The 24,320-nt window shown below is 42.9% G+C and overlaps 2 protein-coding genes across 2 annotated transcripts; one reads left to right on the forward strand and one right to left on the reverse strand.

Moving 5' to 3' along the window:
- Window positions 1-7,713: 7,713 nt before the first annotated feature.
- gtpbp10 (GTP-binding protein 10 (putative)) lies at window positions 7,714-22,727 on the reverse strand. The gene is made up of 10 exons (XM_028976958.1): window positions 22,573-22,727; window positions 21,905-22,098; window positions 20,363-20,454; window positions 19,752-19,896; window positions 18,108-18,181; window positions 10,190-10,242; window positions 9,971-10,078; window positions 9,824-9,901; window positions 8,651-8,774; window positions 7,714-8,114 (listed from the first exon to the last, which is right to left on the reverse strand). Exons 1-10 carry the CDS (start codon window positions 22,615-22,617, stop codon window positions 7,873-7,875), a joined length of 1,155 nt encoding a protein of 384 aa, XP_028832791.1. The 5' UTR covers window positions 22,618-22,727; the 3' UTR covers window positions 7,714-7,872.
- A 293-nt stretch (window positions 22,728-23,020) lies between these two features.
- On the forward strand, window positions 23,021-23,890 carry LOC114789201 (protein FAM237A-like). Its single transcript, XM_028978365.1, has 2 exons — window positions 23,021-23,158; window positions 23,307-23,890. The coding sequence occupies exons 1-2, from the start codon at window positions 23,092-23,094 to the stop codon at window positions 23,666-23,668; spliced, it is 429 nt and encodes a 142-aa protein (XP_028834198.1). The 5' UTR covers window positions 23,021-23,091; the 3' UTR covers window positions 23,669-23,890.
- Window positions 23,891-24,320: the final 430 nt, after the last annotated feature.

The following is a 24,320-nucleotide window of genomic DNA, read 5'->3' on the forward strand; positions in this document are numbered from 1 at the left end:
TATAGCATAATTTTATGTTCAAAAGAGGACTTCTTGGACTAGTAAGATCAAACGAAAGGCTGTGAGACTCACACAAGCACCTCAGTAACATGCTTGGCAAGTGGACTTTCTTTCTTTAATGTAGAGACGTTTCACTCTAACAGAACTTTGTCAATCTGAGGGAAGTTGGCTTGTGACCACAGATTTATCCTCCAGGTTGATTTAATCTCACTCCTGCCTTGAATAGGCTCAGTAAGTGAAAGAAAGGCAGGGGGGGAGGTTGCGTGGATGTGACAGCCCCGCCCTGGCAGATCCTCCTGCCCCCATTAAGCTCGTTAACGTGGCCAACCTGGTGGACGTGTGAAAATGCCTTTGCATGTGAATTGGGCACATGCAAAGCTTCCTTCACTCAAATCACCTATCTTCTCTGTCCACTATTTTAACATTCTCATTCAAAATGAGTGCCCTTTGTCCTTCAGGTGAAGGTACACAGCTGATTCTGGCCCTGAGGTGTTGCTCCTTCTGTGCTGGGCCATCCTCCTGTGTAGTAGCTGTTTGTTTTCCCCAAGAGTGCTTGCAACACTCTTCACCGCGCTGGACAGCATACACTACATCGCTGTTTACATTTACAGCATTTATCAGACGCCCTTATCCAGAGCGACTTACAATCAGTAGTTACAGGGACAGTCCGCCCCTGGAGCACAGGCTTTTTGTCTGATCTGGGGTTTGCTTTAGTTTTTTTTAAAACGTGTTTCGTTTTGCTGAATGGGTTAAGTGTCTTGCTCAGAGACACATGGGTAGTATTTGAACCTGGGTCTTCTGGTTCATAGGCAAGTGTGTTACCCACTAGGCTACAACTAGGCTACAACCTAGTGGTAGCTGGTCTTTGGGATGGACGAGTCTCTGTCTCAGTGTGTTCGCAGGTTTGAAATGGACGGGTATGTGGTGTTTCACAAAAATCCTTTCAGTCTTTTGGATACACCAGCCATATATGGAAGGAGCAGGTTCTTCAGTTGGCCCTGGGATTCAGGTTGTTCTGTGGTCCTTTTCTTGAAGGAGGATCCTGCCAAGTGGGCCTTTAACAAGGATTTTTGGGAAACATATCCGCAATTCTGCTTACAGAATACTTTTGACAGTTTCATTTTGCACTGAAACATTATTACAAAGGCTGTTGGGAATAAAATGAGCCATTTCTTGTAAAAAAAAAAATCTTGATTAGAAATATATTTCAGCAGCACTTGAGGTCAATTTGTCAGGGACTGTAGATAGTAGACTGTTTCTTATTTCCTTTGTGGGTAAGTAGTAAGTCTAGGGGAGATTGGGGAGGGAGAGAAGGAAAATGTTTGCAGTTACATAGCTCCTCAGTTGCAACTATCTAAAATGTAATCTAGGAACACTAAATTTCTTCATTATCTTCTCAAATCATGCAATATAAAGATACCATAGTGAGTGAATGCCACATTTAGACCATACATCAAAAGCTTTATCCATCATTGAAGGGGGACATGTAACATGTTTTGTTACTGGTGCAGAAAGCATGAGATTGTTAATGGTGCCAAAGCTAATTCGAAATCTTTACAGTGTGTATTGTAATAGGATTGGATGTCAACAGGGAACAGGGAATATTTTGAGTCCAAATCCCCCTTTACTGCCAGGCACTCCAGCTCCACCACAGAGTACATGGTCTTACGTGGAAAGAGTTTGCGGCTTGTGTAAGCCACAGGCTTTTGCTCAGCCCCTTCCTCCTGAAGGAGGACTGCCCCCTGCCCAACCCCAGAGGCATCAGTCTGCAAAGTGTCTTTGAAAGTCTGGGCTCTGCAACACTGGTCCACAGATTAAATCCCCCTTAAGGTCACTGGAAGGCCTTTTCCTGTAACTCACCCAGACTTGGTACCAGACTTCAGGGTCAGGTAGTAAGAGGTGCAGCTTGGGAGGCAAAGTTGGTAATAAAACGTCTGTAGACCTTTCTTAATAAAGTAGTATTCCCCAGCCAAAGAACACCCTAGCTAGTCTGATCTCGGAAGCTAAGAAGGCTTGGGCCTGGTTAGTACTTGGATGGGAGACTGCCTGGGAATACCAGGTGCTGTAAGCTATTTCCAGGGGTAGGTTCCATGGTGTAATGGTTAGCACTCTGGACTGAATCCAGCGATCCAGCAGGGGCAAATCTCAGTGGGACCTTAACTGAATGTCAAAAGGCATATTATTTAAATGCAGAAGGTTGCCGGTTCGAATCCCGATCTGCAAAGGTGCCACTGAGGTGCCACTGAGCAAAGCACCGTCCCCACACACTGCTCCCCGGGCGCCTGTCATGGCTGCCCACAGCTCACTCAGGGTGATGGGTTAAATACAGAGGACAAATTTCACTGTGTGCACCGTGTACTGTGCTGCTTTGTATCACATGTGACAATAACTCTACTTTAAAAGCTCCTCAAGCTCTACAACCTTAATAAATGTGTTGTTCTCCCTCTGCAGACTTCTAAAATTTCTGGGAAGCTCCCACAATATCCAGCCCCCACTTACTCTCCACTACATGATAAACATTTTCATCCCCATTCACACAGCAAACCCTCAGCTGACTTTCTCCCAATGCCTTAACACTAGAAGTCCCAGTTTTTTCTGACCCCTCAGCTCTAGCAGAGGTAGGCCAAATGGCCCCTTGGTTGGGAACTAACAACTCAATCACCGACAAATGGCTCCCATTCATTTGTAAATGGGTGACCGATTGGAATGTGTCACTCCCCTTCCCCCCAAGAAGTGTTTGAAAATGGAGTGTTTGGTGTTTTTGAGCACAGTCCACTCCAATGTATGTTTGTTCACAAATGTCCATGGTTGATAAACATGTACAGAATCATCACTGAATTATAAAACAAAAAGTGAATTTTGTTTTTGTGTGCTCTCTCCTCTGCCTGCTCATATAAAATAGCATAAAATAAAATAACAAACAAATAAATAAATAAAGTTAAATCTCAGTCCCTCAGTTCCAATTCATGATATCAGTGGTTACTATCCCACGCAGTCTGTCTGTCTGTTTCAAAGTCTGTGTTTGCAGTGTTTGCAGACCCAGTAACCATTGTAGAGATCATACAATATTCATTGGAGACTGATGTGTGAGCATTCTATTTTTTCATTTTCATTCTATTCATTTCATTCTATTAGCAACTTTTCATTCTATTTTCAGACTATTTTTAATAATAAAACGCACTTGTGTTTCTATATTTTGTGAATGTTTCAATGTCACACACATACTGTAGCTTTGGCCTGTCTTGAAGCAGTGGTGTGGGTAAAGAAATGCAAATATGCCAGGGTTCACAGGTAACTAGTGTTTTGGCACAACAAAAGCAGGAGGACAATGGAGCTAATGGCCCATTACTCAAGGTTCCCTCATGGCCAACTAGAAACATATACATGTGATGGATAGACAACAGAAGTCAGAAAAACCATAAAAAATTGCTTGCTAAAAGTTTGCTAAAGGGTGCTAATAGCAGAGAACTTCCTTTTGTGCTGAACTGGATAAAATATCACTGCACATAGCCTACTACTTCAGTGGCATCAAGAATTCTGTGGTGTACGAACCTCCTCTCCAAAGAAAGAACATGCAGAGAAGACTCACCACTCAGCAGGCCTTGGAAATTCTCCTGAGTGAAGTAAACCCTTGTGACTCGGATGGAGAAGACATAGAACTTCAGCCGGATTCGGACTCAAAGCCGACTGATCAGTCTTCAGGTTAATTTTTATTTCATATTATTTTCATTTCCTTATTTCATTTCAAACAAGTAAGTGGAAAATACCACAGGTAAGTGGAAATATCTACTCTGGAAATATCTACTCTGGAAATATCTACTCTGCCTTTTTTATATTTTCCACTTTTTTGTTTGTGCACCTTAGCAGACATTCACTGCTATCTGAAGTGCAAGACATTTTTCTGTCATAACCTGAGTGAAGTCATGGTCCATGGTTGATAAACATGCTCATACATGTACAGAATCCTCACTGAATTATAAAACAAAAAGTGAATTGTGTGCCAGGGTTCACAGGTAACTAGTGTTTTTGCTTGGCACAACTATCCTTGTTCCTATCCAGCTTTACCCATTCCTTTTCGCAGCACTCATGCTCCATCAGGTTGGATGGGAAGTGTTGGTGCACAGCCATTTTAGTGAGCTCTGGAGCAGGGTTTCATCCAGAATGACAAATCATGCTCACATATTCTTAATGTGCACAGGGACTAAGTAGTGATATTATATTATGAGATTTTGCACCAGAAGGATTGCAAAATCAAACTATGCTTCCCATATTCTTAATGTGAACAAGGACTGAGTAATGAAGTTATATTTAGAGATATTGCACTGGGAACATTTTTAATAGGACATATAGATATTGAATTATATGAGAGGGAGGACCTTAGGACTGAGACAGAATCCATGTGTGTGAGAGAGAAGGGAGACAGCAGAACAGTCAGGTTACAGGTAGTAGAGCTGGTGAAGGAGCAGGGCTCCTTCTGATACCTGAGATCAACATAAGAAGATAATTCCTGTCATTTTGAATTAATGATGTTTGCATTGCCCATGTTAAATAACATTCATGAAACATTTTATTATTTAATTGTTGATGTATTTATCCAATTATTTTTGTCACTCGTGGCACTCCATACTCTTTCCATGCAAACATTTATAACTGGTTTGGGACTCATTGCAATGGAAAGAACGATGTACAAATTATAGGCCAATATCCAACCTTCCGTTTATATAAAAAATAGATAGCAACAATATCCATGAAGTACAGTCAGGTCCATAAATATTGGGACACCAACACAATGTTAACATTTCTGGCTCTATACACCACCACAATGGATATCAAATGAAACGAACAAGATGTGCTTTAACTGCAGACTGTCAGCATTTATTTGAGGGTATTTACAACCAAATCAGGTGAACGGTGTAGGAATTACAACAGTTTGCATATGTGCCTCCCACTTGTTAAGGGACCAAAAGTAATGGGACAGAATGAGAACCATAAATCAAACTTATACATTTCAATACTTGGTTGCAAATCCTTTGAGGTCAATTACAGCCTGAAGTCTGGAACACATAGACATCACCAGATGTTGGGTTTCATCCCTGGTGTTGCTCTGCCAGGCCTCTACTGCAACAGTCTTCAGTTCCTGCTTGTTCCTGGGGCCTTTTCCCTTCAGTTTTGTCTTCAGCATGCTCAAATGCATGCTCAATCGGATTCAGGTCAGGTGATTGACTTGGCCATTGCAAAACAGTCCACTTCTTTCCCTTCAAAAACTCTTTGGTTGCTTTTGCAGTACGCTTTGGGTCATTGTCCATCTGTACTGTGAAGCGCCATCCAATGAGTTCTGAGGCATTTGGCTGAATCTGAGCAGATAATATTGCCTGAAACACTTCAGAATTCATCGTGCTGCTTTTGTCAGCAGTCACATCATCAATAAATACAAGAGAACCAGTTCCACTGGCAGCCATATATGCCCACGCCATGACATTTCCAGCACCGTGCTTCACTGATGAGGTGGTATGCTTAGGATCATGAACAGTTCCTTTCCGTCTCCATACTCTTCTCTTCCCATCACTCTGGTACAAGTTGATATTGGTCTCATCTGTCCATAAGATGTTGTTCCAGAACTGTGAAGGCTTTTTTAGATGTTGTTTGGCAAACTCTAATCTGGCCTTCCTGTTTTTGGGGCTCACCAATGGTTTACATATTGTGGTGAACCCTCTGTATTCACACTGGTGGAGTCTTCTCTTGATTGTTGACTTTGACACAGATACACCTACCTCCTGGAGAGTGTTCTTGATCCGGCCAACTGTTGTGAAGGGTGTTTTCTTCACCAGGGAAAGGATTCTTCAGTTGTCTTCCGGTGGCTTCTTTTTGAGAATGTTCCAAACTGTTGTTTCGGCCATGCCTAATGTTTTTGCTATCTCTCTGATATGTTTTTTTTGTTTTTTCAGCCTAATGATGGCTTGCTTCACTGATAGTGACAGCTCTTTGGATCTCATCATGACAGTTGACAGCAACAGATTCCAAATGCAAATAGCACACTTGAAATTAACTCTGGACCTTTTATCTGCTCAGGTGCTCACACACCTGGCCAAGCTGAGAAGCCAATTGTATCATTTCAATGCATTATGCAGAAAAGTTGGTCCATGCATTTATTACATCAAGGTTAGATTACTGCAATGCATTACTGTCTGGATGCTCTAGTAGGTGCATGAGTAAACTCCAGCTAGTACAGAATGCTGCAGTTCTAACTAGAACTAGGAAATTTGGCCACATCACCCCAGTCTTACAATCACTGCACTAGTTACCCATCAAATTTAGGATTGACTACAAAATCCTACTTTTGACCTATAAAGCTCTAAATGGTCTCGCCCCACAATACCTGAGTTAACTTTTAGTTCTTTACGACCCGTAACGCCCCCTTCGATCAATGGGTGCAGGGTCACTACTGGTACCAAAAGTCAGAAGGTCACAGCTGGGAGCAGCTCCTTCTCATATAGAGCTCTGCAGTTGTGGAATGGCTTGCATGTCAGTGTCTGGGACACAGTCTCAGTGTTTAAATCCAATCTCAAATCTGTTTTCTCTGGCTTTTTGTTAAAGTCCTAGATACTCATTTCACTTCACTTTGACACAGTGTCAATTATAAAGTCCAGTTTATCACAGAGTCCCCCTGTTAGACACAGACAAAGTTAAATTCACCCTAGTTAGGCTGTCCTAGTTAGGGTACCGGGCCACTGTAGCACCAATATACTACTATCACCATTTATTTCAGTATCGGTCGTACAGTGCAACTACCTGCCACTGCTTCTGTTTGTTTTCTCAGAGACATGGAATCAAGCACCCAGACTACTGGCAGACCCCAGTGAAGAGACCAGCAAATAAATCCTGGTTCCTGACAACTGCTAAACAAGGACATAGCATGAAACGAACCAGAGGGTCACCACAGCCGCCACCACCACCATTACTACTACAGCTTCAGGGATCTTCAAGTGGACCAGTAGCATCATTATGGACACGTAATCTAGACCATGACACTGGACTACATTCTGAACTTCTACAATATATTATTATATTGTACAAATCATCACCAGCCCTGCACTGACACCATTTGCAGACTCACTCTACCCTGGAAGGGGGTCCCTCTCTGTATCACTCCTTCCCAAGGTTTCTTCCTTTCTTTTTTTTTCTCTCTCCTAGAGTTTTTGGAGGGGAGTTTTTCCTTGTGTGCAGAAGGGTCAAGTGTGGGGGGTGTCAACTGTAGGGCCTGTCAAAGCCCATTGAGACATACTGTATGTGATTTTGGGCTAGATAAGAAATAAATGTTGTTGTTGTACAGATGTTAGTTTAATATAGAACTTTAATATAGAAAATGTAATAATAATTAAAAATTATATGATGTTACCGAATAAAAGTAATTGTTTTTCAACCATGCTTCAACTGAATTATTTAAAAAAATAAACTCATGGAACAGGCCATGCCACATGTATCGGCCAGTCAGCAGCTATATGTCTCTCTATATTGTCTCTCAGGTTTTGGGTGTCAGACTAGACCCCTGTCTGTTGGTCACAATCCTTGGTGTTTTTGATGACCCTTAGGATGTAGGTGGATATTATTAGCATGACAAAGTGTTCTGCTTCTTTGAAAGACCCCACAAGAAACCAAATATATTAATTTGGTTAAAAAAAAAAAATCAAATTAATTTTTTTGAAACACAAAACAAAGACTTCAAATAATTTTATTTAAACAGGCACACAATGAACTTCTTCAAACATTATATCAGTCATGCCAATTTTATACTTTCTATCCCCTTTTATATGATCAGAACCCATTTATATTGTGACAATTAGGCAATGGAGGTTAGGTCAAGCTGAACTGGATTCATTCCAGAAAGGAGCCATCCATTCTGGGCTTGACTGACGTGGACTGCAACCTTCTCAGCTCCTGGAGTTTGTCCTCCCGCTGGTTCTCTGTTGCCATTGCGTCCTGCTCCTCCAGTGATGTGCGGAGCAGCCGTTTTAGGAGGGGGATTCCAACACCAGTGGAGGCAGAGACTGGAACAATGTGTTGGAATTTCAGGAAGTGTTCAGGTGTGGCGTCATCTGGAAGCAGATGAGAAAAGTCTACCAAAAACAAAAGAAGAACATCACTTAAGCATCTGGTTTTTAGGTATAATGAACAATCTCAATCAAGTTATACTTGATTGAGTTAACAGGGGTGGGCAAACCTTTTAGCTCAAGACTTGTAAAATATGACAGATGCAGACATTTCATACATAAACATAAGTGTTAATTTACAGTGTTGATATTTACATTAACTTTTACTGGAGAAAGGCTTGCTAGACTAAGAGTGAAAAGAAATGAGCGGGTTTGATGTAAATAGTTGAATTTTGCATGTTGAGATGTGTTAAACACAGATTAGTGTAGGTGGGCGGTTAGACACAATCTGCTTCGCGTGGTGGTATTGAGGTATTCTTATATTTACTTCATCACAAAAACTCATTTTCACCTAAATGGTTGAAGATTCAGTTGGTAGATTTCAGCTGATTAAAATTCTACTGGTTTATAATAGTTTTCCGGGCTGCATCTACTGAATGTATGGGTCACTGTAATATACAACATGGTACTATATGTACGATACTATATGTACAGGTTCGTACCATGATGGTTTTCCAACTGGTGCAAGAATTCATGGAGCTTCTCGTCTGCGTCAGGCAAGTCCATTTTGTTGATAATGAGGACTACATGTTTCCTCAACAACTCTTTATTGTATAGCCGTAGTTCCTACACACACACACACACACACGGAAAAAACATGCATTAACATTAACACAGTGTAGCTAAATAACCAAAAATACAATATAGACTATATTGTATTTTTTTTTTTTTTACAATTTATTTATAAAGCACATTTAAAACAACTTCTGTTGACCAAAGTGCTATACAAGTATAAGACAATAAATCAGCAGGTAGTATAAAGAATATATTCTTTATATACATTGTGCATAAACTACAGGACATAAATGAATAAAATAAATTACAACTCTGGACAGTTCTCAACTGCAAGGTTAGGCTGTTCTGACACCTCTGGTTTTGAGCCTTGTTTTGGGGGATATGCAGTAATTGATGATCAGAGGATCACAATGCTCTGGAAGGAGAGCAAGCTTCGACAGGTAACCAGGCACCAAATTATTGAGGCTTTTAAAAAGTTATATTTTTAATAGGATCCTGAAACAGTATGGATGTAATTTGGTCATGTTTTCTCTTCCTGCTGCATTTTGGACTGCTTGTAGCCATTGAAGTTGTGACTAAGACCTATGTTTAGCGAGCTACAGTAGTCAAGGCGCGATGTGATGAAAGCATGATTTACTGTCTCAAACTCTTCAGGAGGGATGTTGTGCCTATCTTTACTAAGAAGTTGAAAAAAGCTGTACCTTAAAACCGTGCTGATCTCTTAATCAAACTTAAATGCAGAGTCACAACTCACCTTCAAGATGTCTGGCAGACTGATGAGAAAAAGTTGCCAGAGATCCAAAAACAATAATTTTTTTTTGTTCCAACTGAGAAAGGTTATCTCTATCCATGTTTGTACATCTCTGAGACAGTTCAACAAGGTCTGAATAGATGGATGACTATTTGTTGGGACAGACTGATGAATTTGAAGATCATCAGCAAACAAGTGGAAGGCAATTTTGTGCTTCGTGAAAATAGACCTGCTTGACAGACATCGACCGGAATCAAATTCCTTGTAATCGGCCAATAAACGCAATCCTGATTCTGATGCTGGGGTGAATGTGAATTTGCACAAAACATTTAGTGGCAAGGAAATTTACCCTGATCAGGAGATGCAAAGTCTGAAAGGCAGACCTCAGCGGTGTAGAATCAGCTAGCTGGAAACCACACACATCCACCTAGGAAAGCAATAAATGAAAGTAAGATGACTTGGAAGCGGTTGATGAGGATTGATGGATGGAACTTACAACAATCAGAAGTTGTCTTATTCTCTCCACATGTTTGAGGAATTTGTGTCCCAAACCTTTGTTCATGTGAGCACCTTCAATTAAACCAGGCAGATCAGCCACAGATACCTAACCCCCGCCCCCAAAAAAAGAAAAACAAACAAAAAACAACACTTAATTATATTTCACTCAATAACAGATTTTATTGTCCTGCACACCATCTTTAACCATCCCACTCACCTGTTTGTGATCATCATACATGACCATACCGATCTCTGGTCTCACAGTAGTGACTGGAAGAGAACAAAAACGTAATACTTTTATACTAAAATTATACAAAAGCAAAGAGATCTCTGTCCGTCAAAGCAGCAGCCATGATGTGAATGTGAGCACACTGCAGGAAAAGACAGGCCAGGTTGGCAGTTCTTGCTCAGATTTCTGCCACGTCAGGGAAATTATTATTTCATTTCCTGCTGATTCTGTTTGCCCACTAACAATGAAATGATCAGCCTCTAATTTCAATAGTAGATTTATTTGCACAGTGAGAGAGAACAATAAAAAAAATCTATATAATGCATTTCAAAATGTACAAAAGAATTTGTATTTTCATGAATGAAATAAGTATTTGATCCCATAAATCAGCAACATATCTGGCTCCCAGTTGTATTTTATATAGGAAAGCAACTGACATTGGGAGCTTCTCAACTCGTTAGCTGTATAAATGACACCAGTTCATAGAAGCAATCAATCTTTCCAGATTCCAAACTCCGCACCATGGCCAAGACCAAAGAGCTTTCCAAGAATGTCAGGGACAAGACCATCACCAAGCAGCTGGGTGACAAGGTGACAACAGTTGTGATTATTCAAAAATGTAAGAACCATACAATAACTGCCAATCTCCCTCAGTTTAGAGCTCCACGCAGGATCTCCCAGCCCAGAATTATCTTTTATCTATTAATTCAATTATCTTAAGGCAGCTGGGAAAACAGTTAGTGACACACTACACTGAAGGACTGAAATTCTGCTGCCTGCAAGGTCCCCCTGCTCAAGTGAAAGTGATTTTCATTATGATACACTGCAGCACACAACAAAATGTCTCCTCTGCTTTTGACCCATCACCCTTGGTGAGCATTGGGCAGCCTGGGGAGGAGTGTATGGGGACGGTGCTTTGCTCAGTGGCACCTTGGTGGATTGGGATTCAAACTAGCAACCTTTCGATTACTTGAGCAGTTTGCTTAACCTCTATGCCACAGACCTGTAATCTGAAGGATGCCGGTTCGAATCCCGAATCGCCAAGGTGCCACTGAGCAAAGTACTGTCCCCACACACTGTTCCCCAGGCACCAGTCATGGCTGCCCACTGCTCACCAAGGTTGATTGGTTAAAAGCAGAGGGCCCATTTTGTTGTGTACACCGTGTGCTGTGGTGTATTTCACAATGACACCCACATCACTTTCCCCCCAGTAGAGGTTAGGGATGGACTGCTTGCAGATCAAAAGTAAAGTAGCTGGTTGAAATGTGAAGGACATTACAGAGATGGCTGTCCGTCACTTTGATTTTCAATCTACTTTTGTTCAGATTCAACAGAGGAAATGTTTGCTTACATATGTATTTTGAGCCAAACAGCATATTCTGATCAGAGGAAACTACAGAAGAAGTCAGATAGGGACAGAAGTTTATGTTACATTTCATAATCACATTGCATTTCAATAAATTCTAATTTCAGATTTTCTGAACAGATGATTTCTTTCTCAATGCCAGATTGGAGATATTGGAGATTATGCCAGACCAGATTAGAGATATAATTTCTCCAGCGTGTCCTGGGTCGAACCAGGGGCCTCCTGCCAGCAGCTCCTCACCCTATCTCTAAGGGTGCGCCCGGCCACCCTACGGAAGAAACTAATTTTGGCCGCTTGTATCCACAATCTCGTTCTTTAGGTCATTACCCAAAGCTCATGACCATGAGGTGTGGATTGGGACATAGATCGACCGGTAAATCGAGAGCCTTGCTTTCTGGCTCAGCTCCCTCTTCACCATGACAAATCGGTTCAGTGTCCGCATCACTGCAGACGCTGCCACAATCCGCCTGTCGATCTCCTGATCCCTTCTTCCCTCACTCGTGAACAAGACACCGAGAAACTTAAACTCCTCCACTTGAGGCAGGACCTCTCACCTGACCCGGAGTTGGCAAGCCACCCTTTTCTGGTCTAGAACCATAGTCTCAGATTTTGAGGTGCTGATCCTCATCCCAGCTGCTTCACACTCGGCTCCGAACCTACCCAGCAAGAGCTGAAGGTCAGAGACTGATGAAGCTAGGAGGACCACATCATCTGCAAAAAGCAGAGACGAGATTCTCCTGCCACCAAACTAGACACCCTCCACACCATGGCTGTGCCTAGAAATTCTGTCCATATAGGTGATGAACAGAACCGGTGACAAAGGGCAGCTCTGGTGGAGTCCAACCCTCACCGGGAACAGGTCCAGCTATGCGGACCAAACTCACGCTCCTCTGGTACAGGGACTGTATGGCCCTTCATAAAAGGCCATCCACCCCATACTTCTGGAGCGCCCCCCATAGGGTGCCCCTGGGGACATGGTCATAAGCCTTCTCCAAATCTACAAAACACATGTGGATTGCTTGAGCAAACTCCCATGCCCCCTCAATCACCGCAGTAAGGGTAAAGAGCTGGTCCACAGTTCCATGGCCAGGACGAAAACCACATTGCTCCTACTCAATCAGAGACTCAACTATCGACCGGATCCTCCCCTCCAGTACCTTGGAGTAGACTTTTCCAGGGAGGCTGAGGAGTGTGATCCCCCTATAGTTGGAACACACCCTCTGGTCCCCCTTCTTAAAAACAGGGACCGCCACCCCAGTCTGCCAGCATACACCGGAACAGTCCCCGATGTCCACGCAATGTTGCAGAGATTTGTCAACCATGACAGCCCTACAACATCCATAACCATGAGATACCCAGGACGAATCTCATCCACCCCCGCGGCTCTGCTGCTGTGTAGCTGTTTGACTACCTTATCAATTTCTGCCCCTGAGATTGTACAGTCCATACCCAGGCATCCCAGCTCTGGTTCTTATTGGAATGTGCGTCGTGGGATTGAGGAGTATTATCCTCAAAGTATTCCTTCCACAGTCCAACTATAGCCCCAGTTGATGTCAGCAGCTCCCCATCCCCACTGCAAACAGTGTAAGCGAGTTGCTGCCTTCCTCTCCTGAGGCGTCGGATGGTTTGCCAGAACCTCTTTGAAGCTGATTGGTAGTCTTTCTCCATGGCCTCACTAAACTCCTCCCACACCCAAGATTTTGCCTCGGCGACTGCCACTGCTGCACCTTCTTCAGCCTGACTGTTCCCCTTACCTCTGGTGTCCACCAGCGGGAACGGGGGTTCCCACCATGACTGGCACCAGCCACCTTACAACCACAGCTAGCAACAGACACCTCAACAATCGCAGAGCAGAACAAGGTCAATTCACACTCAATGTCCCCCACTGCTCTCGGGACATGGTCAAAGCTCTGCCGGAGGTGGGAATTGACAGGATCTTCTGCCAGGCGTTCCCTTTGGGTCTGCCAGGTCTCTGTGTCATCTTCCCCTGCCACCTGATCCAACTCACCACCAGATGGTGATCAGTTGACAGCTCCTCTCTTCACCCGAGTGTCCAAAACATATGGCTGCAGGTCAGACTACAAAGTCAATCATCGACCTGATACCTAGGCTGCCAACTGTACTGATAGCACTTTACGGCGCCGTAGAGTGGTGATGTGTTGAATGCCGCTCCTCATAGATTTCATGGTTTCGCCTCTATTCTCTTGTTTGTAATGTCTAGTTTGCAGCCAATGAGTAATTTAATACAGTACGATAGACAAACACTACAAAAATGGCGAAAAATGTGGAAAAACTGCTGTTTTAGACCCTGAGGTGACCTCGCTACTCACCCACGAGAACATCGGCCGACGTGACCCAGCTTGGCACGCCGGGAGGACGCGTGAGCGGAGATAGGGCCGAAGGGCTGGGGAGCAAGTCAGAGTGAAACGCCGCGGACTATGACCACCGATGCCAAGCGTTTTCCTGGCAAACGTCCAGTCCTTGGACAACAAATTGGATGACCTCAGAGGACACTTCTATGTCATAGAGAGCCGAGGAACTGCTGTGTTCTGTGTTTCAGGGAGACACATTCCAGACCATGCAGTCCAACCGGAGGGGTTCACAGTCCATCGGGCTGATCGGACAGAGATGTCGGGGAAGAAACAAGGGGGTGGCGTGTGCTTTCTCGTGAACAACTCGTGGTGAACGAACGTGGAAATTATTTCACGTAACTGCACTCCGGATCTCGAGTACCTGCTAATAAAGTGCCGGCCGTTCTACTTGCCGAGAGAGTTCAGCGCGGTGTTTCTTATGGCGGTATATATACCACCGCAAGGAGACACACAGCGCGCTCTGAGTGAACTTTTCCAGCTGATCACCAGCCATGAGAATGCGCAGCCGAACGGACTGTTCATTGTCTCCACACCATGGAGATTTTAACAGGGCAAATTTTAAGAACGTGTACCCGAAATATCATCAGCATGTCTCCGGTCCAACTCGGGGAAACAACAAACTCGACCACTGCTACACGGAACATTGGGGTGCATATCGCTCTCTGCCTCGCCCGCGCCTGGACACCTCGGATCACAGCGTGGTGCTGTTACTGCCCATTTACAAGCAGAAACAGAAAGCGCTGGACACGGGAGGGAGAGGAGAGACTCCAGGACTGCTTCGACTGTGTGGACTGGGACATGTTCAGAGACTCATCCTCTGACCTGGATGAGTACACCACTGCAGTCACTGGTTTCATTAAGACCTGCGTGGAGGAATGTATTCCCACTAGAACTGTACGGTTATTCCCCAACCAGAAACCCTGGGTTAACGCCAACATCCGCCGTAAGCTCCGCGAGCGTACACGTGCTTTCCAGTCTGGAGATGTGGACTTGTACAAAAAATGCAGATACGATCTCCGGAAAGCCATCCTGCACTGTCACTTTTTACTTTCCTGCCATCAGGCAAGAGACTCAGGACAATTCACACACGCACATCACGATTCAGGAACAGTTTCTACTAGGGCTGCAACAACGAATCGATTGAATCGATTAAAATCGATTACTAAAAGAGTTGGCAACGAATTTCCTAATCGATTCGTTATGCGGAGACGTTTGATAAATAAAGTTTTTTTTTTTTTTTTTTTTAATAGAGCGCGGAGTGAACACACTCGGTCTCTCTCGCGCACAGATGCTAGCAGAGTTTGGCGCCTCATAGACAGCGCGGAGCAAAAAAAAAAAAAAACGAGCGGAGCTAGAGGACAGATACATGGCGGAGGCAGAGAAATCTGCGCGAAAATATGCAAAAGCGACATGGCACGGCACGGGAGCACCACGGCAATGATCCAGCACCTGAAACGCAAACATGTTGGAGTGTTTGAGGAGGAAGAAGGGAGTTCAGCAGCAGAATCCTACTTTAGTTCCGCTGTGAAGTGAGGAACGTAATGTCCCTGGTGCGGGAGTTTAACTCGCCGCGGAGGAGAACTAGACGGGGACTTACAGCGCCACCTACGGGTGTGGAGGGGGATGAAACAGCGGACTGTTCTCTGCGTCTCCGCGTGGACGACTCGCCTCTTGCTTGTGTCCCTGAGCAAGACACTTAACCCTAAATTGCTCCAGGGGGACTGTCCCTGTAAGTACTGATTATCGCTCTGGATAAGGGCGTCTGATAAATGCTGTAAATGCAAATGTTAACCCGTCATCCAGCTTGGCAAGCATGACAAGTTAGCGTTAGCTCATTAATAACAGTAGTAAAGCAGGGGTGCTATAGTTACTTTGCATTAAAAGACAAAAGACATGTTTTTATTCACTAGCCTTTTTTGGACCATTCATTTTTCAATCTGTTGTCATGTATAGCTACACTGCAAAAAAAGCTTTTCTTACCTAGTAATTTTGTCTCGTTTCCAGTCCAAATATCTAAAAAATCTTAAATCAAGATTACTAGACAAGGGCTTAAGAAAGAAAGAAAGAAAGAAAGAGTGATGCTTAAAACTTCTGTTTGAGATTATTTCTTACCCCATTGGCAGATAATTTTGCTTGTTTTAAACAATCACTTAATTCTGAGATGTTTTATCAGAAAACAAGACATCATTTCTTATGCTATTTCATGTGTCTAGTAAATGTATCTTGATTTAAGATTTTTTAGAGATTTGGACTGAAATCAGTACAAAACTACTAAGTTAGAAAGGCATTTTTTGCAGTATGTGTCAGTGTGAGAGTTTGTGAGTGTGTGCGTCTGCGAGTGTGTGCATCTGCAGTGTAGTGTAGAGAACAAGTTCTGACATTCAAACAAATCCTGTTAAATTTTCTGATTTGTATTCTTTATTTTTTTATAAATTATTTATCATTCTGGCAGCTCAGGTGGCACTTTATTTAAAAAAAAAAAAAAAGTCTATATTTGGCAGATGTAAAGCCTACATGTGCATTTTTTTGTGTTAGTCAATTTTTATTATATTTTATTATTATTATAACAGCTCAAGGAGCAACATGTTTTCTAAAGATTTTGGTTCTGTTTTTGAATAAAGGGTTGGAAATGACTTCTTTTCTTGTTTTTTTAGTTTATCCGATTCAACGATTAATAAAAAAAATCGACAGATTAATCGATTATTAAAAGAATCGTTAGTTGCAGCCCTAGTTTCTACCCCAGTGCAATCAGGCTATACAACACACAGTATGTACTGCACTCTCACTTTAATTATGCACAAATCACTTTTTTTATGCAACTTAGATATATTCACCCTTCTGTGACTGCAACTCCAGCAAAGTAGAGTGTCCTCTCTCAAGCACTTGGGTTCCAGAGCCAAAGCTATGTGTCCGACTATATTTGGCCAGTGCCGCTCAACCTCTTCCTCCAGCTCCTTCCCCGCCAGAGAGGTGACGTTCCATGTCCCAATAGCCAGTTTCCTTGTCCGGGGATCGGACCGCCAAAGCTCCCGCCTTGGTCTACCACCCAATCCACATTGCACCAGATCATTCATGTTCCTCCTGGGTCCTCCTGGGTGGTGGGTCCACAGTTGGATGAGCCCATGTATCCAGTTCGGGCTGGGCCCGGCCGGACCCCATGGGCGAAAGTTTTTTTCATGAAAGGTATTCTGAACCATTCGTTGTCTCGCCCTTTACCTAAGACCAATTTGTCATGGGAGACCCTACCAGGGGCACCAAGTGCCCCAGACAACATAGCTCCTAGGATCATTAGGGCTCTCAAACTCCTCCACCATGATATAGCCGAATACAAGAAACATCTGTCCTCTGTGACAACAATGGTTTTGCTACCAAGTACTAAAGCACATTTTGCAAAAGGGATCAAATATTTTTCATTAAAGAAAATGCAAATGAATTTATAACTATATTCTTTGCTACTCTGCAAACTTACAAAGTCAGCAGGGGATTAAATAATTTGGTCCCCCACTGTACACCCAAAGTTAATCATTGTATTCAACCTGAATTTTGATCACTAATCAGGATCATTTAATATCCCAGCCCACTTTTTGCACTCACGGTGGTCCTGATCTTTTACAAAGAGGCAAAGGCTGTACAAACAAAGTATCGCCATCAATGCTTGGATGTCTAAGTACGCAGAGCTACATTGTGTGTGTGTGTGTTGCAATTTCTCACGCACAATCTGACTGTGAAGTGACTGGGAAATTGTAAATGTACCGGCTTTTTGAGTTCAACATGGACAACCATAGCCAGCGATCACTGAAAAACGTTTTAAAATATTGTCTTGTGAACCAAGTATTGTGTGTATTGTCTTGCCGCTAGAGCTATAATCGGGCCTGAAAAGTTGTCAGACCCAGCCCAAGAGAATTCAGCCCGAAACCTGACCTAACAAGTACAGCTGTTTAAAAGACTGTTTTTCTTTGCGCATGCTATGAGCACTATACGGTTTCCCCTCCTCAGCATTTTTGCTTGTCTCTTGCGAAACATATAACATGCGAAACACTTTTCCCAATCCCCAAAACAAATTTACAAGCAGCGAATCATACGGATGGCTTGTTAATGCAGTCCCAACTTGATAACTTATTACATAGTCAAACTTTTACTGCATGTATGAAAATAAGTTCATACTCACAAGGGTAGCTGGCGATCCTGGTCTGAGCATGAGACAGCGCTGTGAGCAGGGTTGACTTTCCTGCATTAGGAAACCTTCAAAGAGGCACCATTCAGTCAGAATTGCAAATGCAACTGTTAAACTGTATGAAGCCATGTACAGTGCCACCAGAAAGTACACCCCTTCTCTTTCAACACATGTTACAGCCATATTCTAAAATAGACACAGCCCATATTGACAAGGTAGAAGCACCCATGGTTTAATATTTTGTTGAAGCAGCTTTAACTGTAATCACAGCCTCAAGTCTCCTTGATTTGCCTCTACAAATTTTTTTGCACCTATTTTTGGCTGCATTCATCTTTCCCGCTATGTGGACTAGTTGTACCAGAGGGTCAACCACCATAAAAAATAAGGGGCTTCAGGGATTTTCAAATGGACCAGTAGCATTATAATGGACACGCAATGTACACCATGACACTGGACTAAACATGGTCAGATGCTGTATACTGCACTTTTCCACCACTACAACTGTTGCCTTTCTTTTCTTGGACAAATCATCACAAACCCTGCACTGACACCAGTTGCACTCACTCTAGCCTGGAAGGGCGTATCACACCTTCCCAAGGTTTCTTCCTTTCTTTTTTTCTCTCTGTGGTGTTTTTCATTGCGTGCAGAAGGGTCAACTGTGGGGTCTGTTAAAGCCCATTGAGACATACAGTATGTGATTATGGGTTACATAAGAAATCAATTTTTGTTGTTCCTACCCAGTTCCTTCCACAGAAAAACATCCCCACAGCAGGATGCTGCCACCACCACCATCCATATTCCAGAAACCAGAGTCTAAGAATCCTTAAAGTGCTTTTTGTCAAACTCTAAACTATGTTCATTTAAGTGAGGAGTGGCTTCCGTCTGCCCACTCTAGCATAAAGGGCTGATTGGTTGAGTGCATTAGCTATTGTTGATCTCCTGGATGGTTCTCACATCTCCACAAGAGAACAGTTAAGATCCGCCTTAATGACAGCTGGCTTCTTCAGCTCTCTGATCAAGGCTCTTCTTCCCCGATCATTTAGTTTAGTTGGGAAGATGTAGAGGGGGGTCCTGGTGGTTCCAAACTTCTTCCAGTTCTGAATAATGGAGACCACTAGGATTTTCAGGACCTTCAATGCTGCCTAAATTGTTTTGTATCCTTGCCTAAATTTGTCCCATGCCATTGGGTGCCTGAGGTCTACAGACAATCCCTTGGATTTCTTTATTTGGTTCCTGTGCTGATATCAACTTTGAGACCTCATAAGTGCGTGCCATTCCTGATCATGTTCAGTCAACTGAATTCACCACAAGTTGTAGAGGCATCTCAAGGATGAGCAGTGAAAATCAGATGCAGCTCAAATTTAAGTGTTATAGGAAATTATGTGAATATTTATGTACCTATTGTGTTTAAATGTTTTCAATCATTTTCAAATGTAATTAAATTTGTGGACCATTTTATAGATTCTGTAGAAGAAAACTACTTAAATCTATTTTAGAATATGGCTGTAACGTAAAACATGGAAAGAGTGAAAGGGAAAGAGTGCATCAATAATTTAAACTTCTCACATTAATCATATACAATTAGACACACACACACACACACAAAGAATTCCATGCATGTTGACAGCAATCTCTCACCCTACTAATCCCATGTCAGCAATGAGTTTGAGGTCTAGGCGGATCTGTCGTATTTGACCCTTACTGGGTAAAAATCCAGAGTGGAGCGAACCACCACGACCTCCTTTAGCCACACACACCCGATCCCCTAATGCATTTAGCACAGCTGAGGAAAAAACATGATCAGACAAAAGCAATGCATTTTACACACAAATAACTGGAGAAAAGAAAGCAAAGATCAACCTACTGAATAATTTAAATAAAGGGGCACAGTTTGGTAACATTTTCTCACTGATTTGCTGGAATTAGTCACTGAAAGTCGCTCAGTATAGGACAAACACCAGAAACTCTAAAGTAAAATTCAATGGTAATAATGCTTTCAAAATGTTTAACAATAATATTAAATGTATATAATATATGAATTACTTTTAAGGTTAAGTAATAATGAAAAAGTTAAAACATGTCCAGAAGAAAAATCATATTTTACATTTCTGGCATTTTTCAGATAATATTTTGATTATAGTCACACTGTTTCACAATAAATAATAGAAGAACTTCTCTAGCAAGCTGATAAAGGAATCATGAGCCAAATTCGAAAGCCTTATATTTTTAAATATCTTTAATATACTGACCTATCACCTTGCCTTCATCAGTTGTAACGGAGATCCCAGGAGGTACAAAGACCTCACAATCCTTGCCTTTCTCCCCTTTTAAAGCTTGGACACTGGCAGACAAAAATAATGCATGGAAAGATCATTTTGACTTTGCCTTTAAACAGGTAACAGATTGTGAGTTATGCTAGTTGCATGCATATACTTGCATGCAACTGACAAATCAGATTGCAGTGGATTCCAAGCAAAACTGCAATATTCACATTGGCGATGGTGGGTCCAAGCACCAGGTAGAGCAGCATATGGCAGCAACATTGTTCAAAGGGGCCTGATTCAATCGAACCTCATTTCATATGCCACTTGGTAACCCAACAACTGCTCAGTGTTGTTGAGTGTGATTCTGATCTTTGAATAAATATTCTGGTAAAGTCTGACTGGATAATGTATCTTAACAAACATATTTGCAGTGCTTGTAAGTTTATGTACATAAAATGTGACATTGTAATACCATAATACAGCAAACATACAGTGGAGCAAAAGTGTTTAGCACTTACAAACAAGCAAGAATTCTGTCCCTAACAGACCTATGGAGACCTGTTGAAAAGCTCATAGGTCCACACCTTCAAACATGGCCAAGACCAGAGAGCTGTCTAAGGACACCAGGGACACCAGATTGCATACCTGTACACAACTGGGATGAGCCTATCTACAACAGGCTTGCAGCTTGTTGAGAGGAGATCAAGTAATGGAACCACTGACAATCTCACTCGACCTGGGGCTTCATGCAAGATCTCACTTTGTGGGGTACAAATGATCTTGAGAACAGTGCAGAAACAGCCCAGAACTACATGGGGGAACTGGTCAATTACCTGAAGAGAACTGGGAACCCAATAACTATTAATAATAAATAAAGTGAAGTGATTGTCACATGTGATACACAGCAGCACAGCACACAGTGCACACAGTGAAATTTGTCCTCTGCATTTAACCCATCACCCTGAGTGAGCAGTGGGCAGCCATGACCGGTGCCCGGGGAGCAGTGTGTGGGGACGGTGCTTTGCTCAGTGGCACCTCAGTGGTACCTTGGCGGATCGGGATTCGAACCGGCAACCTTCTGATTACGGGGCCGCTTCCTTAACCGCTAGGCCACCACTGCCCCCCGCTAGGCCACCAATGTAGTTAGGTTACTATTAGTAGCACACTACATTGTCATGGAATAAAATCCTGCAGCACTCGAAAGGTCCCCCTGCTTATGACAGCACACATCCACGACCATCTAAAATTGGCCAGACCTGTATGATCCAGGAGGAGGATTGGGAGAATGTCAGGTGGTCAGATGACACCAAAATAGATCTTGTGTTTGGAGGTGGAAGAATGCTGAGTTGCATTCCAAGAACACCATACCCACTGTGAAGCATGGGGTGGAAACATTATGCTTTGGGTATAATTTTCTGCAAAGAGGACATTACGACTGATCCATATTAAGGAAAGGATGAATAGGGTCATCTGAAGTGAATAAATAATATGGATTTCCCCCACTGAGTCATGAGGAGTAGATCTCACCTGCTGTCAGCTCCCACCCCACCAGTAAAGCGCTTATCAGGGTGCCGGTTCTTGATCTGTCTCAAGGTGACCCCTTTTCTGGACACCAGCCACACGTCCCCTCCATCTCCTCCATGGCCTCCCAGACGGGGAACACCCATCCCTCCACTGCCCCCTCGTACATACAGGCGCAGGTTATCCACAAAGTTCCCATACTGCAACCAACACACAAATAAATTAATAAATAAAAAAACTGTAACAACATTTACAACAACATTTATTTCTTATATAGCCCAAAATCACATCCAGTATGTCTCAGAATCAGAATCGTATTTTATTTATTTATTGGCCAAGTAAGTGCAAGCACATACAAGGAATTTGATTCCGGTAGATGGTGTTTCTCAAGTACAATATAGGAAAAAAAAAAAACAACAACAATGTACAAGGATGTGGTGTTATTGGGCTGTATTGAGACAGGCAAGCCCCAACTAATTTCGATTAGTTAGCATAGGACCAGCTTGCTTAAACATGAAATAATATTTTGTTTTTCATTCTTTACACTTGAATTATGCGATGTCATTAACGATACAATCATAAAACTAATCACAAACAATACAATAGACTGTAAACGAAGCACGAGAAAGAACTTGTGAACCTGGATAATTAGTCAAAAGTGGCACTTAACAAACCTTGCGGCAGCAGATTCTGGAGATCCAGACCATCGTACCGATCATAGACACTTAAAGCTAAAACCGACAAACAGACGGTCCCCACGTCGCCACGCCGTCGCGTGAAACAGGAAACATGCTTCTTGTTTTCAAGCAGCGATTGGCTCTCGCGTACTGCCGAGACCGCTACTGCGCATGCGCATTGCGGAAGGGATGGGAGCTGTAGTTTTCTAATACCGTTCGGCCAAAGTAAGAACTTTTAGAAAAGTTTTTGTTTAAGAACTATTCTTATGAATACAACCTGAACTCATGTTCTAAGTTAAAAACCTCAGTTTAGATTATGTGCTTTTACTTAATTCCTTTTTTCCAGCGCTGTCTGGGTGCAGGCTACGTCCACCGCTGCCTATCCGTGTCAGCTGTAGAAATTGTGCCCGCTAAGACTGCTGACACACATCTCGGCTCATGTACATGATCACTCGGTGACGAGGTTAGCGTGGGCGACCACTCTTATAAATTCCCATATTTCACAGGGCTTGATCAATGCATTCAGGTGACACCTCCAAAGTGACAGGAGATCCACGGTCCACATCACACCTGAAAAATACGGGTAAGTTCTAACTGTTTAACACGGTCCACTTAGTAATAAAAAGGATGGCCTCATTAATGTACATGAATGTACATGAATCATGGTAATTTGACGAAGTTGTACATGTTGTGAGCGCTCGCGTCTCTGTGCGTGTCTGTTGTCCCTGTAGGTGTCCGGCTGCTCCAAATGACGGGCTTTCTGGGCGCGCTGCATGGCTCTGGCATGGCATGGCTCTGGCTGACGCTGGCAGTGGCGTCGGCCGCCGCCTTCCCGACGCACCTGCTGGGCAGCCTGGGGGAGATGAACCGCGAGTGCTGGGACGCGGCGTCGCTGACCGTCATCCGGTCCCGCAAGTTGCGTCTGGGGGAGAGCGTGGACGAGCTGTGGGACTTCATGACCTACTTGCGCACGCAGCCGCAGGAGACGCACCACGAGCTCTTCATGGAGCTCGCACAGTTCTTCTGGGAGAGGTACGTGGACTGCGTGCTGGCCCGAGCGCACGGGCTGGGCAAGCGGGCCGGGGGGTACTGATCCCCAACACTTTTTTTTAAGTCATATATTTTATTTTTGTTAGCGACGTGTTTTTTTTTAATTTGTAAACAAACACTAAGCCTTAAATGAGTAATTGTATTGTCTGTCCCTTATTTCCAGTGTCCCATTTATTACCTTTTATGACTTTTCTTCACAGTAACACATATTCACAATCACATAATTCCTGCTAGATATACATGCCAGCATGATTTTGTTACACAAACCCACCACTGGCTCAGTTTATAAAATCTATGAACTTCCATATCTCTTCAACATGTGTGGACTTTAAGTCTAGCTGGTGCTCAGACATCAAATGATGTCCAGTAATTAAGGCACTTCATTGAAACCATGTGACACTGGTGTTGTCACTTGACTATTGACTTCATGCAATCATTACGGTATACATTTGATTGAGATTTACTAAGATTAATTTTCCTGAGGGTTTTCACCTTGTTTCTTATGTATATTTATGTATATTCTGTCTCTGTTGTAATTTTTGTCTGTGGTTTATTCTGTGTCTATTTCATTTTAAAATGGTTATAGAAATTATTCAGTTTGTTCAGTAAAGACCTTCCTTATCATGCACTTGGGCCCTTGCCTCCTTATTCATGAAACAAAAGAAGCTATTGTGCCCATATTTCTGGGTTTCGTT

Source organism: Denticeps clupeoides, chromosome 4 (assembly GCF_900700375.1).
Source record: "Denticeps clupeoides chromosome 4, fDenClu1.1, whole genome shotgun sequence".
In the NCBI taxonomy this organism is placed as follows: domain Eukaryota; kingdom Metazoa; phylum Chordata; class Actinopteri; order Clupeiformes; family Denticipitidae; genus Denticeps; species Denticeps clupeoides.

What these genes read in the sequence shown, in the direction of transcription:
- gtpbp10 (XM_028976958.1), bottom strand. Translation starts at nt 22,617, where the DNA reads ATGATCGGTACGATGGTCTGGATCTCCAGAATCTGCTGCCGCAAG. An exon ending in CCAGAATCTGCTGCCGCAAG is followed by an intron (nt 22,099 to 22,572) that starts GTTTGTTAAGTG and finishes TGTTGGTTGCAG; the next exon opens with TATGGGAACTTTGTGGATAA. An exon ending in TGATGAAGGCAAGGTGATAG is followed by an intron (nt 19,897 to 20,362) that starts GTCAGTATATTA and finishes TTTTTTCCTCAG; the next exon opens with CTGTGCTAAATGCATTAGGG.
- LOC114789201 (XM_028978365.1), top strand. Translation starts at nt 23,092, where the DNA reads ATGCATTCAGGTGACACCTCCAAAGTGACAGGAGATCCACGGTCCACA. An exon ending in ATCACACCTGAAAAATACGG is followed by an intron (nt 23,159 to 23,306) that starts GTAAGTTCTAAC and finishes TTGTCCCTGTAG; the next exon opens with GTGTCCGGCTGCTCCAAATG.